The sequence below is a fragment of the Acanthisitta chloris genome, unplaced genomic scaffold (genome assembly GCF_000695815.1).
Source record: "Acanthisitta chloris isolate BGI_N310 unplaced genomic scaffold, ASM69581v1 scaffold1778, whole genome shotgun sequence".
NCBI lineage: Eukaryota > Metazoa > Chordata > Aves > Passeriformes > Acanthisittidae > Acanthisitta > Acanthisitta chloris.
The window spans coordinates 26164-45023 of record NW_008686250.1 but is presented as its reverse complement, the minus strand read 5'-3'; the positions used below and the strand labels follow the sequence as shown (position 1 = coordinate 45023).

Here is an 18860-nt window from a genome sequence, read left to right as displayed (position 1 = left end):
TTTATGCACCAACAGTATTGGTGTTAGCACTTTCGACCATGTTATGCTTCCAGGTTCTAGTTATCAGCTGTCTGAGTTACAGCCTTGCAAGATAAATAAGAGAATGCATTGTGTAAACACATCTAAATTCACCTAATATGCAAAGTTAAACAGAGCAGCTTTTATGCTTGAACTTTAATTAACTGGATGAATGTTTGAGTCATTAAAACTGTTCCAGGAAAGCTGTGCCCTTTCTCTGCATCACATTTCTTTAAATTTTACATTTGTTTGCAGGTATATAAGTAAGAAATCAAATAGTAAGTTTTTCTTTTCTATGTTGTTTAGGCCTACCAGTTCACTTTACCAAATTTGTGCTGAAACAAAACATGCAAGACCAACATCAGAAATCAGTTGAAAAAGCATTGTCAGGTTGACACATAGGGACAAGTTATGGTCTGTATATTTACCTGAACCTGAGGAAGATAGAGCCTGAGAATCAATCTCCTGTCGCCCCAAAACAGAGATACCACCAGCCTTAGGGAACAGTGAGTTCATCAGGTAATCGTGATATTGGTTGTCCAGATGTCACACATGGCCTGTCATATAAACATCTGCCTCAAAAGTTTGTCTTGTGATTTACTACAGCATAAAAGCTCACACCTAAATTTCTAATGGAAGGCAACAAGCCTGAGATATCTTTAACAGTAGATTCATATAAAGAAGCAGAATTGAAATATAGATTAGTAATTTTCTCATATAAATGATCTGATATTGTATTTTATAGAAACATGAGAGTTAGATTTAAGGAAAATAAATATTTGGTTATTTACAACATCTTTTTTTTCTAGTACAAGGACTGCTATAAAGAATGGTAGTTGCAATGCTTTGGATGAGACCGAAAGAGAACAGAAGTTTCTCTTCATCTCAAAGCTGACACATCCTACTCACAGAGGAAACAAAGCACTTGGATGGAATATTGCCAGTTGGCTTCCCACATACAGATTAATTTTCCAGTGCACAGAACTAAAAACTGGTGAAAGTAACCATTTTCAGTGATTAGTGAGAAATCTTTGAAATTTGGAAGCAGAACAGTCATATTATGCAATGAAAACCTGTTCAGACTTGTTTGAGTTATGTTCTGTTGCAAAGTGACATGTGTTTTCTGTGTTGTGCTCTGGAGAGCAAGTGAGAAGTTTAATGACAGGGGTTTGCAGTGAGCACACACCTGTGCATTCTGCTTCCTGATCTCACTCAGCATTGCAGCTCCAGCCAAGGCAGATAAATTATTTCTGCTTCCACCACTCTTCTAGCACTATCCTCAACATCCACACAAAATAATCCCATCATTTAAATAGAGTTTCCATCTGTAAAATTGTTTATTCAGAATATATTAACTCAGTCCATCACTATCTTCTTTGTATATTTCTGACCTTCAAATATCTTTACTTCCTCTCTACTGAGAGTCTCACTGTATCCATTTCACTGACTATAATTATCTTTCTGATTCATAATACATGCATAGTTCAGGTTCCAGCTGAATAAATAACTTAGCTGCAAACTGTTTCGGATCCTTTCCAGACTCCTGAAGTTTTGGTTGGAAAATCAGTTTGCAAAAAATACTACTTCTTAAATCTTAACATTCTTCACAGATAAACATAGTGCTTATAAATCAGGAGTAGATGATAAAGCTGTTCAGGGGGATACAATGGAAAGAGAGAAGCCATTTGGAAAAAAAAGTATATTCTTTTAAAGCACCATAATAGATGGTGTGAAGTTACAGAGTATTCAGTTTAAATATGTCCTTAATGTAAGCACAAAACACAAATGGCAATCCTGTCAACACACTTTAAGAGGCAAGTATATTCAGTCAGACATTCCAGAATAGATTCATGACTACATCAATCAGTAAATATTGTCATTTTTCTACTAAACTTTAACAAGGTAATTTCTGCTGAATAAAATCTGAAAGTAAATAAGTTTAGCTGATAATGACTTCATTTCAATATTTCATCTAGAGAAGCATAGTACAGAATTTTCATAATAGTAGAAATCTGAAGCAAACTGCTGTACTGTTGCTAGAATTCACATAATTTATTTCCTTTCTCCTGAAGCAACAAAAACTTGTGAATACTCCCTAGACTGACAATAATTTACCCACTTTGGAAATGAGCCTCTCTTCTTTGCTTTTTCGGCTGTTTTCCTCTGTAGTTGAGTACATTCTTCAGCATACAAAGAGTTTTGCTGTTTTAGGTAAAACTGGCAATTTTCTTCCAGTTTGCAATGAATGCCTTTATAAGCATTGAAAAATGTGACTTCGTGGCATATGTAAACAGTGGCTGCCCAATATTCACCTTGCCAGAATCACTGTTGCAAAAATTAGCACAAAGAAGACCAGATAGAGGTTTTACCACATGGTATTCACATTGAACACCAAGTGGTCTTTGAGCTTGAAAGAAAATCCCCTGAATATACTGATACCAAGAAAGAGATATTTAACAAACACAGATAATTCTCTTTGGTCAGTAGATTTTCCAGTAAAGAAAGCAGAATTCCAATCCATATGCCTCAGCCCATCAGATAGCTACAGGAGCTGCCTACAACCTGGCCTCTAACCTGGTTTATCAGGCATGGGCTGAGACACCTTCACTGACCCTAGGCAAAGAGAGTTTTCTATCTAGTGTGTAGATTTGTAGATGTAAACCAGTATATAATACACTTGTAATCGGAGATTTCATTCAAGGTCACAATTGTCGTAGTGATAGTGATGTTCACACTTCTAATCTTGGCATCACTTGTTTGAGGAGGTCACTTGGTGTTTGTAACCAAGAAAAAATCAAACCTGTGCTTAATTTCATTGATATTAGTGAATTGTGAATGGTGTGAATGGGACTAATGAAAGGAATCCTCACTCTCAACTTATACTCTACATTTGTTTAACAAAAAATAATGTTTTGTCAATTGACTCTTTGGAACCTCAGCCCCAAGTGTTTTTCTTAACCAAAACCAGTAAGCCTTTTTCAGTGATACTAATTACTATCTAAAAGTGGAGACCATTTATCTCCTTGTTCATACTGTTACAGGCTAGCAAGGATAAAAGAGGAGAAAAACAGATCTGTTATTGCAGAACTGCAGAATGTACAGCATGCTGCATGAATACATTCATCTTCAGATGTCACCCATGGAATATCTCACTCAAATTAATACTTAAAACTCAAAATTTTTAAACATGAAGTACAAAATTAAAGCCTAAGCTCTCTCTTTTTATGGAAATACTGTGAAAGTGGACAGATAAAGATTTAAAAGCCTCTGGAACTTCTTAACCATCCCATTTATAAGACCCCATCAACATTTCACATAGGAGGTTCCTGTCTTAAAGGATGAGTAATTCCATATGATAGGAATGCTCAGATGTTACCTAGGATTTTTTCCTTCCAAAATCACAAAAACCGGGTGACCAAAGGATGACTGAAATGGAATTCATATTGCTAATTATTAATGGATTAATAATTCCCTGTAATCATGATGTATACAAAATGAATCACAAATTCTTTGGCCGAGATTGCAGGCTTTGCTTTTTCTATCACAAAAACTGTAATTTTAAAGTATTTTGTTTTCAGCTAATTTTACAGTACATGCATGATAATGAAAGCCAAATGTACAGCATACAGTGCTTGTAATAGTGTTCTGGGTATCGTACATAACTAGAAATACGTAAAGATTTCAGAGTTCTTGTTTAGCATTGTGCTACAGCTATTTTCAGTTTAAGCACTGACTGAAAAATGCTTATTTAATAGACAGCTTAAACATACACAGATTATTTTATCCTATTACAGAAGCATGGTATTTCCAATTACTAGTCCATTAAGACTACAAAGATGATTCAACACAACAGTTGTTATTGCTGGTAAAAGCCTTAATCATATTAATGTTGTCACACCATTCTTCTCAGCAAACAGAACTTCAGTGTGCTTTGGCATTTAACATCTCACAAAACAAGCAGCTATAGTGTTTGTTGAACTCTTTTCAAGCAGTTCCCTCATTTTTCCCCCCTCTCCAAATTGCCTGTTTGTCTAGAAGGAGCAAAGGAAATTAAAATAGTTGTTAGTGTTCTCCCCAAATATTCTGTCACCTACATCAGTTCCTCCTTAGGAATTGTAAGTTCCTTTCAGCATTTGCTTTTTGGCCCAGAGAAGTCATAAGTAAAGCCAAAACGTGTATAATCGGGGTTTTCTAAAAAAATCTTATTCTATGTAAATATTCCTAACTCTGGATTTAATCCCATCTGCCAGTCAAGAAATAAGAGAACTCCAGCACTTCAGGTTTGTAGGAAAGCATTGTCTTTCACAAGGATCTCAAGGTTAAACCCATCAGGGTTGGAGACCTAACAGTAGCTTTGCCTTGCAAAGGGTTTATATTTTTCATGTTTCCAGACAGACCTCATAAATTTAAATCTAGAGCAGAGCTGAAGAGACTTGATATAGAAGAGCAGGTCTTTCAAAATGTTTTCACCAAGAAATGGGTTATAATGCTCTACTTCTCAGAAATGAGGCCAAAACATGCTAATGCTTAATTATTTCCAACCCAATAAAATTAAGGAAATTCAGAGTTAAAAATCAAACTGAAGATTAGACCCAGAAAGCATGGGAATAAATAATCCTGAACTACCTTCTGTGATGTCATTCAAAAACCTCACCGTGAAAATTAGCAAAGCAGCATTTGTAGAAAATCGGTCCTTTTGTAATTATTATTAATTATTGTCACTGGAGAAGAAAACAGAAATGTTTTCAGACACACAAACCCATCTGTTGGGGTGCTTCTCCCAAAAACATTGTTTTGATACTAAAAGAGGCAAACCTCTGGGTTTGTTTAATATTTATTTCCACAAGACAGCCACAACTCCAGCAGTACCTGTGTCATGGCAATGTCTCTGTCCCCCATCCTAGACCAAACAAAGGCAGAACTAAGTCTCCCTTAGCCTACTGGTAGAGGCAGAAAAGGAGGAAGAGTTAACACTAAAGTTGCCTCATATGTTCTGTAATACACATTCCAGGTACAGACTGAAGTTCACTGATGTACATTAGTGTACTTCACTGCAGATGGCTGCTTAAACCTTAAGTCTAAGTACTAATCTCCAGATTAGTGCATTCAGAACTGTTAAAATTAATTGTATAGATCCATGTTTTCTAAATATACTGAAAACAGGATCCAACAAATTCATCAAGGATAAATTTTAGCCCTGCTTCTGTTCTTTTTTTTCTCTCCATTCCAAGTCAAACCTATTGAACAGTCTACAAATCGTAATCTGACATTAAAATTTCCAATTTTATAAAGCTGTTCCTTATAAAAACATTCCATATGTTCCTCCATAAAAGATTATGAAGTAATGTGCAATTCCTGGTGATCTAGGAAGGATAAATCAATAAAATCATGTGAGAGAAAAGTCAACCAATTTTCAGTAGTTTCCATAATGGATATGTTACAAATAATTTTGGAAAAATTGCTCTAACCCTTCATTTAGCTTCCCCGAGGAAACACTAGTAACAATAAAAAGCAGGTTTTATTTTAGAATGGAAGGTGCTTGTAACAGAATCAGCCTTCTCCCAGACATTGTGATAACTCTGGATAATTCCCCTATGCAGAAGCAGGAAAACTCTTTCTGCATTCTGACCTCCAGTACTTCGTTATGAAATGTTCAGTCCTGTTTGCATGAGGAGGGAAAACAGCCAATTGGTTCCTGACAAATGGAATGCAAAAGCTCATTATAGCCCTTTGACTCCCTTCTCCAAAGCCTTCATCTGCAGAGTTCCTAAGACTGTTCTCTTAGCTGTGTTTTGCAATCCTTGTGTGAAAATCATCAAGACAACTGGCTATATAGAAACAAATATCAATGGAATGCAGGCCCTTGAGGACAGCCAGCACTGTGCTGACGCTATATTGCATAGGAGAGCAAAACTAGTGGGAAAGTTTCTGAAAAGTTTCAGTAGCAAAAATAATAGGTCAATTTAAGTTTTCTCAGCTTTCTCAATCCCTGAGAGTTTTGAAGTGCATGTTAGTTGCTTTTAAGTGCTTTTACTATAGCCCACAAGGGCTCCTCTACCACCTATCCAAACATTGTGTGTTTCACTCTAATCTATTGTGTCTACCAGTGTTGCACCATGTGTGCTTGGTGCCATTCTCTCCATCCATCCACCCACCCATCCACCCACCCATCCATCCATCCATCCATCCATTACTATTGTTGTGCTGTGTGGCAGGACTTTCTCTTCTTTATAGGACTCTTCAGCACAGTTTTGTCACCAGCCTGAGACTGTGGGATGTCCCTGCAGTGTGAGGACAAATGGCTGTTCCTCCTGGCTGGCCATGCCATCCCCGTGCTAATAAATGCCTGTGAATTAGTGTATGTTCTCTGGAGCTGAGCTAAGCATATGGGTTTCCTTTACCCAGCCCTCTACTTCTGCCCTTCTGCTCAGTGTGATAATAAGCTACTAAAACCATGCCAGTTTAGGATGCTATACCAGTGATTTCCCTATCAAATTCTACAATTTGTGGGATGATATTCCCCTTGGAACAACAGCTGAAGGTGGAAGGCAGGCTAATTGATTCAGCACTCCCCCACTGCCTCTGAGCACAGGCACTTAGCTGTAATTATTGTGAAACAGAAGAATTTACACAGAGTTATAAATTGGTATCACAGGACTCAGTAAATGGTGTATACTTCATGAACTGTCAGCTATTCAGAGTATTGCCATATATTTTTACAGTTTCAATGCACTTTTCCAATGCATATCTGTAACTAATGTGGTTTCCCATGTTAAGGTGGCATAATGTTCAGATCTCCCCACTATGGAGTGGGGGGAGGTTGGGGGTTATTTCCCTCAATAAATCCATGGCTGTAAGCTGCTAAATAACAACTGTATTTCAGGGCACTGAGGAATCATGGCTTAATATTCATGCCTCCTTTTCCCATTTTAGAACAAGTAAGACCTTACACTAAAACGTTAAGTGTACTCTAGAAAAGTGAGTGTTCATTTTTACACAAAACAACAGAACGAGTGTAAAGCAGTAGGCTAGATGTAAATTGGCAGAATGTCATTCCTTAAGAAATTCAGTTAACTAGATGGCCTCCAGTGGTCCCTCCAAACCTTACCCTGTCTGTGGCTGTGATTCTGTGTGATTCTTTCAACTATTTCACCAATGTTTATGCAAAACAAGTGAAATTTTTAGTAGGATTCTAAACTATTGTAAATGCCCAAAGCTTTTGCCAAACCTCTGTCCTTCTGTGCTGAATGATGTGACTTAACAAAAATTAATTTTCTTTAGCTGAAATTATAATCGACTTCCACATATAAAGTCATGTAATCGAGTCTCAAACCCTGTTCACATTGTGCAGGTGATAAAACCAAAAGCACCTGATACCAATCAGGGATGAATGTTACCAACCTTGTCCTTTTCAGAAGCTGTTTGTAGACTTCTAGAAGAGTCTAAATGGGGTCTTGTTCTTGTAGCTCTGTGTTCTGTTTAATCAGAGACATTTCTGAGTTGACAGTGGATTGTTTGGATGGGATTCAGTTGGCTAAAATGACACTAGGTGCCTACTTTTAGATACACAAGTGCCATTTTTCCTCTTACTGCCATTTTCAAACAGTGTCAATCATGTCTAGTCTGCCCCTCAAATGTGAATGTCTCAGATTTTCTAGAATATCTCAAATGACACAAAGCATTTCCACTAAGCAACTGAATCCTAACTTTTAAGTATGAGAGAAAACCATTATTCATATATATTATTTTAGTTATTTGCTGCTTATAAGACCTCATTAATTTCAGCCCTCTAGCTCTCTTCTTAATATTCACAGATTTAATTGCTCTAAAATTTGTTGCTCCTTGGTTTCATTTCTGAATATGTACAATAACTGAAATAAATTTGGAGTTGTCTTCATTACCTCCTCCAACAAAGTAACTTATTGTAAGACTGCTAAGAAACCTGAGTTGTTTGTCATTTAACAGCATTTAAATAGAGGAAAATGTTGATGGTGAAGCTGGAGCTGTTTGGCTTTTCTGAAGGTCTGTACATATGGCATGTGACTCACAGTGGCTCTACTTTATGGTTGGTATAATTCATATTTTGAAACAGAGAAGCAACAATATATTTGGGAAGTCTTTGTGTGTTCATTATTTAGCTTTTATGTTTTAAAATGCTGTTTAGTACCAAACATCTTAGAGTTAATGGAACAATTTTACAATTTAAAACTGAGTTTCTGTATATTGCATTCTGTACTGTCTCTTGTGATCACTTCTGCAAATATTTTAAAACGAAAGCTATGGAATCTTGAAACACTTACAGGAATGCAAAAGACTTCTCTGAGGTGGCCAGAGGGAAAACTTTCATGCCTTATCTTTAGCCAGCAGATATAAAAATACTGCAATCTAGAACGCTAATTAAATGAATTCTTTTTCCACAGACTGCAGCATGTTAATTAACAAACTTAAAGGACAAGTTTATTGAGGAGAAACAATAGAACTCTTGCTTGAAAATAAAAGTGAAAAATTCAAAGCTCTCTTAGGCTACTTTAAATTCAGCAAATACATATGTGTTTTGAGAGTAAATTTTCCTCACTATATTTTTATTAGTTAAAAAAAATCCCAACTCTTGAATTAATTCTAAGAAGACCATTTATTTTTCTTATTGTGTAAAAATATCAAGATGCTTTTTGTCTCTTTAAAGAACAGCTATGAAATACCGGCAAGATGATGAAAACAAACTTTCCATTGCCTAAATTTTGGATGGATGCTAACTTGATGTGCTTGCAAAGACACACAAATTAGATTAGTTAAAAAAAATCCCAACTCTTGAATTAATTCTAAGAAGACCATTTATTTTTCTTATTGTGTAAAAATATCAAGATGCTTTTTGTCTCTTTAAAGAACAGCTATGAAATACCGGCAAGATGATGAAAACAAACTTTCCATTGCCTAAATTTTGGATGGATGCTAACTTGATGTGCTTGCAAAGACACACAAATTAGTCTCCAATGGGATGCTAACTTGATGTGCTTGCAAAGATACACAGATTATTCTGGTTGCCAATGTAAATTTATTTCCAGGTGGGACAATCTTGACTCTGTGCTTTTAAGTAAGATGCACAGAGGTCTCATATCAGATCCATCTTTGGTGCTGCCATTCACTGAGCACTAACATGAGCTAGTTGAATTGATGTCTCCAGATCTCTGTACATATGCTGAAAGTTGAAACAGTGGATCAAATGCAAAAGAGTCTTCATTTATCATCACTACAGTAGATATGTCACAGTACTTATTTTAAAAGAGGTGGATGAGATAATCATTGTTTCCAGAAATAAAATTGTACATGTAGTCAATGAGAATACACAGTTTATTATACTGAACGCATAAATGTCTTAAGCTTCTGGTGAGAGCAAACAAGGGGTCAGTTTGTACTCCTGGGTTTTGTCTGTATCAACATATTGACAGCTGTTGGAAGAAGTGACAGAAGCTCTGACTGATGTGGCTGCCCTGACACGGGGCAGATGCAAATTCTAGTTCCCCTTTTCCCCTTGCCCGACATGACTTTTGTCAGGTGGTTTGTCAGGTGGCCTTAGAATACTAATATAAAACAGCTTTGCTGGTACAACTTCACTTCTACAGGTCTGTCTTTGATATGTACACAAAATTGTTCAAATGGCTCCATGGTAGAGTCATTTGGAATGCATTATAAATATCCCATAGTTGTAACTTGCTGCTGAAATACCAAATTTTTCCATTCCTCCTAGAAGTGCTGGAATTCTCCATTTGCAAACTGTGCCAAAAACAATCTTTTTCTGGTTAAAGCTGTGTATTGTATGACAGTTAAAAAGCAAACAAAGACTTCTAACTGCTTTTTATGAGATCTGTTCCAGTGAAACCACTGTTAACTCTGCAGAGATTTGGTTGTTCTTTCTTTTAAACAGTCGACTTCTTTTGTCAGTCAAAGAACAAGTCATTTGATTAATGATAATTTTTATCTCTTTGAAAGGATCCTTCCCGACCATTGGGGTGAAGTCTCTTTCGAGATTCCTGAGGGCGGGATTTTTAAATAGCATCCTGGCCTCACATCCAGTGTCAGGGGGTGGATCTTTACCCCCCAGCATTTCCTCTGGTAGGTATTCCAGCCTATTTCCCACATCAGTTTTTCCCTTCACTCTGCCCCATCACTCCACACATCTTAGGGAAATAAAATTTAGTATTGGTCAGACAAGCAGATTAGATGTCTCTTCCAATAAAAAGCCAAACTGAAGGAAAATGGAAAAGATAATTACATTTTGGGAACTAACCATTTTCCTGGATCAGTGTATAGAAGAAATTGTGAGGAAACTGACCTGTAGTCAAGTACCCAACCTGAATATTGGAAGAAAAGTCCTGGTATTCTCTAGTCATCCATTTCAAGAAGCATGTTCATGTGCATCTGGGCAAGATAACTTTAAAAATTACACTATAAAATCTCAGAATTTATGTGACTCTATGATTCTTCCCTAAAAATTTACATTCCCTTGCTAAAATATGAAAGCAAAACAAATTTGGAAAGGGAAATTTTAATTATGTATTGATAGTGTTTAAATCCTTTGTATGCTTTTGTAGTTGCAATGCATTTCTCAATAAAACCTTTATATTTATGTATTGATAGTGTTTAAATCCTTTTTATACTTTTGTAGTTGCAATGCATCTCTCAATAAAACCTTTTACTGAAGGAAAATGGAAAAGATAATTACATTTTGGGAACTAACCATTTTCCTGGATCAGTGTATAGAAGAAATTGTGAGGAAACTGACCTGTAGTCAAGTACCCAACCTGAATATTGGAAGAAAAGTCCTGGTATTCTCTAGTCATCCATTTCAAGAAGCATGTTCATGTGCATCTGGGCAAGATAACTTTAAAAATTACACTATAAAATCTCAGAATTTATGTGACTCTATGATTCTTCCCTAAAAATTTACATTCCCTTGCTAAAATATGAAAGCAAAACAAATTTGGAAAGGGAAAATTTAATTATGTATTGATAGTGTTTAAATCCTTTGTATGCTTTTGTAGTTGCAATGCATTTCTCAATAAAACCTTTATATATATATATATATAACTTTTATCATGATTTGAGCTCCTAGAATTCTCTTTAAATGAGTGAGAAAACTCAGTGCTTGTGTTGCCAGCAAGGCCTTATGCACTGCCTCTGGCAAGGTCCCCAGCAGAGGCACAGCTGCATGATGGCACAAGGGACCTCAGCTGGCATAAGATTGAGTGTAGGCCAAGAATGATAACCCCATGCCAGGTAAACATGCTGCTCTCACATAATGGCCTGAAACAGGACAGAAGGACAGGTTAGAGACATCCTTTCCAAGAAAGGCTATATGTGTTATTCATTCTCTTCTGTAGCCATCAAACACCATCTTCCATCAAAAGTAATAAATGAAGAATAAATATATGTATCTTAATTATACTCACAACTGAATCAGAGATCCCTTCTGTTCCTTTCCAAACTAAGTATTTCTATGTTAAATGAATCTATCTGTACATGGGCTAATGTCACACTTGTATCCTTTCCAGATATCTCATCTGTAATGTTGCCTAAAGTTTTTCTTAAACAGGAAAAAATGTCTTATTGTAAAAGTAGGAAGAAAATGGAAAAATTGCATGGTTTTGGCTTGCTATACAAAAGAAACTGTTCTACTTCTCTGTGCTCTATTTTATCTATTGCAGTAATTCTAGGCCTCACTAATACAAGATGATTCTTACTCTTCTTAAAGTGCTATTATTTCTTCGTTTACTTTCTGTCTTTGAATAGAAGCTTCTCAGCAGCTCTGATATCTTTTCTTATGACTGTTTGGGTGTCTTTTGTCAACAGTTTGTAAAATACTTTGCATTTTTTTTTCTCCATGGGACATCTCAAAGTATTTAATAGCCCTTAGGTATTTTGGCAGTCAGCATCATGGTGAGATGGTATCTGTAACCAAACAACTCTGTTGAAGAGGAAGTACTCAAGGCCCCATAAAATACCCTGTTTTGAACATAGTGTTGTGTACAGCACCCCGCTGATTCTATTAAATCCCAAATGGCCTAACTGCACTCATGAACTGACTTCTTCCCTACCTACAAGTTTCTATTATAAGGTCCTCAGGACCATTATTTTCTGAGTCCTTGTAAGGCTTTTTATCACACTTTTTTGGACTTCAATTGGAACTCTTAAATGTGATGGGGTTTTTTTTATAAAATATGTTCATAATGTCTTGCTATTAAATGTCTTTTACTAATAATTCTGATTCAATCTGATGAAATATTAAAAACAGGAAAAATAGAAATGCAGGTACATGATGTGTAACATATACCCTAGCAAGTTAATGAAAATTAATGTTTTTGTTTGATCATGTCAGCAACAAAAAACAAGCCAAGCAGCAACCCCACAGAAAGGGAGAGACTCCAACCTTCTGGAAAGTGAGGACTGTCAGGTAGCTGAAAACCAGTGAAGAACTGTGATAAATCCAATGGACAAGATGTGTTCCTTTGAGAGAGAGTGCATGTGTGGGGTCAGGTGGCTTGAAACTGCAGTGCAAGTCAGAAATCATTGTTAACAGAGCTATCCTAAATATCTTGCCTATAGTGCTGCTATTTAACTCTCCCCTTTTTACTGTATCGCCTTTGTATTTATATTAAGCACAATCTTAATTCTGAATTGCCTCCCATGTATCAGAGACGACCAGAGGACGCAATTTCCATTTCGTTAAAACTCTGTAAATTGCTAAAACCAGCTTTACTTTAAATGTGAACAAAACCCCCCACACATTTACTGCATCTTTGTCCAAAAAACCAAACAAATCTGTACAAGGGAGTACTGCTCTGAATAGAAGAGACTCAGGATTGAATCTCTTACTGTGCATGATTCCGTGGAAAATATACATTAATCATTGAATCCGTTTAATCATTTTAGTACAAAGAGAGAAAGGATGTACTCTTTGTTCCTTTATATTGAAAAACACGGCACTGAGCACCTGACCTCTTTTCTGGAACAGAGACACCCAAAGCAACAGTGCTCCAAGAAGGTATTTAAGCAGTGATATCTATATTAGCATGGAACCTTTGGCTGTTAGAACAGCAATAGGCAGGCAAAATCAACTACCTACTGCAGTGTTGGTGCTGTGTCCAAGGCTTGCCCTCTCCCATTAAGAGTGAGAGGATTGCTGTTTGTGTGTTGGTACTGGAGGGCAGCACATTTGATTGCTGCCTTTGGTAGCACACTGACCCCACCTCCATTATCTGAGATGTTGGCCTTATGTTGGGCAGTAGCTTTTGTAAGCCTAACAGAAGTACTTAACATTTAATAACTGCTGGATTATAACCTAATTGCTTCACATATTGCTTATGTGTAAGATTTCAGTTAATTTAACTACATGGGTGACTTAAAGTGCTGGCATTATTCTGCTATTAGGGTCATTGGGAACAAAGATAATGAGACAGTTTTTATTTACCAAAACCTTTAAGTCAAGCTAAGTGGCAGATTCACTTCAAAATACTCAGAAGATGTATTCCTTACTAAAACCAAAATGCTTTTACATCTTTTTTTACAAAATTCACCACTGATGTTTTAATGAAACACAGAGCTAAACTGGAAAGCCTGCTATAAATAAGTATCTGCAGCTAAACTGGAAAGCCTGCTATAAATATCTGGAAAACAGCCTGTCAGGGCAGTGTAGCTGTTGGTTTCCTTTTTCCCTTTCTGTTTTTCAGTCAGTAGTTGAGGGGAGTGTATTCTACCATTGCACCGACAGCTGATGTTCAGTTTTGTGTAATTTGGTGTCTCCTTCTGCACTGTGCAGAGGTTCCCATGTGTAAAAGGTATCCTCATTTAGCCAATTTAAAGATTAATTTATGCTGCTGGGATGAAGTATTACATCTTTCTGCACAGATTGCCTCAAATGTTAAGCCCAAACATACTGCTAATGCAATAGTGCTTATATTCATTAGTTACATCAAAAGTCTGTTGCTGTTATACAGCCATTTCACTAGAAGCAAAGCTTTCAGCAGACCTCCAAATATCTATCCTAGATTTTTGCAAATACAAGCCCATTTCCAGGCAATAGTTTCCTTTTGATTTAACTATTGTTTATGCCACAAATTACTTAGTTTCTAGTTACCCCACCCGTTAGTAGTACAAATTCACATGGCTAAGGTGAGGTAGGTGTACAATGACAGATGGACTCACATAATTCTCAAGTGTTATCCTTGCATGTATTAAATTAGCAGTATACTCCTCATCATATTTACAATGGCACAAGCTGTGGAAGCTTACCCCTTCCTTCTTAATTGCACATACACACACACAAACATACACACATGTGGAAAAACAAACAACTAAATTGCCAGTGCTGCATCTCTTTCTTCAAATTCCAGCTCCTCCAAACTAAGTACACCGTTCTTTGCTCCATTTTGGGGAAATTCCTAGGTTACTATTTGCTGTGCACTCTTGCAGCTCTTGATTAAAGTGATGTGTAAAGGGTTTGTTGTGTAAATGACTACCCATGTGCTCTGGTAGAAGTTAAGGATAAAAAACTTCACGGTATGCTGCTGTCTTTGAAGAACCAGGCAGATTGTTAAGCTTGCTGAGCTGGAAAGGAAGGGAGGGAAAGCAAATGTCTCTCCTACTGTTCCTTTCAAGCTAAACTCCTTTCCTGAGTTTTTCTGTTGACAAGAGCTAGAGATGGGTGTCAGGCTATGAGAAACTATGGAAAAGTTCCTGTTAAGCGAACTTCATAGACCCTCTTCATACTGCTCAGCATTCAAACTACATTTGCACAAAAGGGGGAAAAACCCATCAAAATTATTCTTGTAATACATACCTTCCTATGAGCATCAGTGCTGCAATTTGCTTGCTCTGATCTCCCCATGTAGTCAGCACCTGGACCATTGACCTCTATTTCATTCACACAGCTTCATTCTCTGAAGCTTCATTTTGATGTGACTTCTTTAACGAAGTATGAGCATTGGTTATTCCCTACCACTTATTTCGCAGTGGCTAATTATCCAGCTCTTTTACATTTTAGGGAAAATGAAAGGAAAGAAATTAGACTTGATAAAACAATCTACTCCTGTGAACCTCTAAAAGTATATTATATGCAAAAAATGAGGATGAACTTACTTCCTAGAAACTTAGCAGTGATACAGGACAGTTCTCACTACTATCTTGCACAAGGTAATGACAGGACTCCTCTCCCACATAAAGTATGTTATACAGAGGATATGTATCCCCTTTTTAGTGTTTTACTGCCTGGTTATCTAGGGCTGTTTGTTATGTTCACATTTATTACAGGGAGCTTCTCAAAAAACTCATACATAACTGTAGAGTACTAAACCAAATGATTAGCAGTTTTCTTTTCCCAAAATTAATATTTTATTACAATTTCCAAGTGCACCTGAGTAAGCCCATTATTCTTGATATTGTGCAATCTGGCATTTGAAAGCAAATTGTGTTGACAGACCCTTATTGAATGAAATTACTCAACAAGAACCATCAAGGAGCAATTGTACATAGTGAAATTCAACTATAATTATGGTGCTCCAATAATGAGAAAAGAAAATATTTTTTCCCAGTTAATGCATTTTTCCCTACTCTGAATTCCAGCACCTACACTACTGTATTTGTTGTTAAATGAAAATTGCTAATCCTTTCTCAGTGACTAACGAATTGATTCTTCTATCGCATATGCATTTTCTAGGATACCTGAGACAAATCACCCTTCCAGTTTATTCTTTCATCCTGTTTCACTGGCATGTCTAACCTATAAACCCTACAACTAATGCATAACAGCATGTATTTGCTGAGAATAGAAGTTCAAATGTATATGGACTTTTCCATTAGGCAGGCAGCAAGTACTTCAGAACCAAAATAAGGATGAGCAGTAAGTAGTATGAATACTGAGAGAAACATTTGTTGTGCTGCTCAAGTTGGGTTTTAGCTTGAAGTGTAGAACTGGGATCGAGCTCTGAGTGCAGGATCTGATAAAGTAGATCTTCATTCCCCACCCTTGCTAAATAGCTCATTTTATGCTCAGATGGTCATCGTTAACAATTCTGAAGATTTAAGTCCTAGAAGTTCAGAAAAAATTATTTTCATATCTGGTAATTTTTGCATAATATACACTACTATTGCATATTTTTAAAAATCTGACCACAGAAAATGTGTACATTTATTGTAACAAGCTTGTGAATTGAAGCAAGTTGAGGTTCATTACTAAATGGAGCAGAAAGTTATGAAGAGAACAGGAGGAGCCTCATGGATACACACAGAAATGTATTTGTAAATAAGCTACACACAACTATCCTTTGTTTCAAGAGGAGAGGAAAAAAATCTGAACTCCCTTTTTAGCCTAGCAGTAAAGCATTGGATTTAAAAGCATTAAAAGATTTAAAAGATTTAGTTTTTGTGAGATGGGAGACAGGGGAAATAGTTAACTTGAATAATGTGTAAGTTTTTGTGGTCTTTTTTTAGGTAGGAAGCCAGTGTACCTTTATCATTAGCAATTTGCTGAAGTCCCATTCCCTGGCCCCAATACCGAGTATGGCAAATAATCTTCCTAAGTCTGGATTTTACACAATGGTGTTTAAAAAGACATTTTAGGTGGATTGTGCAGTTGGTGAAGACTAGACAACTCTGTCTATCAACATGACCTGTTTGTGACACACAGGAAAATTTTACTTCTTCTCTTGAAATGCCTTTGTCTTTCTCAGAAAAAAAAAATCACTGCTGCTAGCTATGGAGATATCTGCAGTTATGGGAATTAAGTTATGGGAGATGAATGCTTTTGGTTTTCTTCTTCATGTGTCACTGGGTTTCCGTATATTTCTTATTTCTTCGAGATGTATATAGTTGCCTAAAACCCTCTGCATCTAAAGTTTGCTGCTTGACCCATCTTCATTTTAACTCCTGACTTTTGCACATGGTCAGAATCAATAGTTGAAGGGAGAAGCTTAAGAATGTGTGACTTCATGTCCTGAAGGTACAAACTCTCAAAGAGAAGTTAGAAAAAAACACATAAGATCACAAAAATGTCACAATGTTAGGTCCAGTGCATAATGTATTTGTTGGAGTCCTGACTCCGGATGCTTTGTTTTCTTAATTTTGGATTTAGCAACCCACACATTACAACCAAAGCTTCCTTTGTGGGTTTCAGAAGCTTCAGGATTGTTGCTATGTGGCCTCCAATACTTCTGGAGATGAGAAATGATGCCTTGCTCATGAAGGAAGAGTGGTAGCTCATCAGTTTTGTATAGCTCAGAAATATCTCAGAAGTTTAAACTTTTTGTAGCCTAAAGGGAAATAGGACAAAACACGTGTGCTCAAATAGTAAATGGAAAAAATACACAAAGGATATCCTAATGTGCAAGACATATCAGCATCTTACAAAGCTCACAATCAGACATAGTATTGAATAAACAAAAAATGCCCTGACATTTTAGAATAGGGTTAAAACAATACCTTAACCATGTCATTAGGCTTATGAAAGCACAAAAATATGTTTCACTGCATCCTTATGTATGCTCTTTTAAGATTTTACTCATTTTCAAATGTATGTTGTAGCTTACAACTTCTAAGTATAACACACCTATGATAATAGGTAAATTCACAATAGAGATTAAGTAAGATTTGTTTGTTGTGTTCCATAAATACTTGTCAGATATCATGGTATACTGAATACTGATAAAGTCCTGAAGCTCCTGATACACCAACTTCACATCGTTTAAATTCCTTTACATGCTCTGGGGTCAACAGGGCAAGTGATCCTTGATGCAGTTAGACTCTGTGGTCTAATTTTGAACCAAAGAACATCTCTTGCTCTTTCCACAAGTAGATGTAGATTGGTATGAATACTGAGTAACTAAAGGGTGAAATGTCATTAGATTAAGCAGAATATACTCAAATTCAAGTATAAAAAAGATGAGGTGAATTGTTTTGGTTAATCCAATGGGAGAAAACTGAATATGAACAAAATCCATTATTTATTATGTTTTTTTTCTTATTCTTTGCTTCAGTGCTAAAGGAAAGTGCTAGAATTTTTAGGGTTCTAAGTCAAATTTCAGGCAATATAAATCCTATACCAGAATCAGTTCTATTAACAAGTTATTGGGTTTTTTTTCCCCCAGAATGTAGTTAAATTAAAACAGCAGCCGAAATTTTTGTGGCTGGTCATTAACAAATTACCTATTCTTGTAAAGAAACTAGTCTACCTTCTCCCTCCTACTTACACACAGATAAAGGCAGGCTTTAGTGCTGTGATTTCTTCATTTAAAATGAGATGATATCTCCAAAGATTTGAGATAGGATGGTCAAATATTGAATCCTTGAGCATTGTTCATTCTTCTGACTTGTGATTTTGTCATCTCTGATGCAAACATCAGCTGTTGTAATGATCTGTGGAACTTGTTGGGCAACAGTCATATTTCAGATTATATTTTAAGGTACATTAGTTCATCCCAAGGGCCCAGGCTGGCACACTGCCCTCTGAGGATCAGGGGAACTTGAAGACAGTGCCAAGCCCTCTTTGTGCATACTGTTTGCAGATACAGTCCCTTGCAGACTGAGGACTTATTTTTTTGATACCTCGGCCAAGTCACTTTACCTCATCTTCTCTTTTCACCATATGTAGCATGGATTTATCTACTTGTAGGTTAGTACTAGAAAAATACTGTAAGGCTTTCAAATGAGATGCATTAGATGTACTTAGAACAGTTTACACAGCAGCTTTCAGAACTGGTGTACGACACAGCAGCTCTTGCTCTCCTCCATCTGTACTGCTGAATTCTGATAAGCCATCTTGCCCTTATGATGAAGGTGTTTATTTTTTATCTCTG

General features: G+C 36.5%; 1 protein-coding gene across 1 annotated transcript in view; it reads left to right on the top strand.

Annotated features, from left to right (window-relative positions):
* The window catches only part of LOC103807306 (ephrin type-A receptor 6-like), a gene marked incomplete at both ends in the record, with an annotated part of 47581 nt that overhangs the window by 9241 nt on the left and 19480 nt on the right, over positions 1–18860 (top strand). Inside the window, one exon of the mRNA XM_009080034.1 lies at positions 10006–10128. Within this exon, the coding sequence (XP_009078282.1) occupies positions 10006–10128 (123 nt within the window). The remainder of the gene's footprint in view (positions 1–10005; positions 10129–18860) is intronic.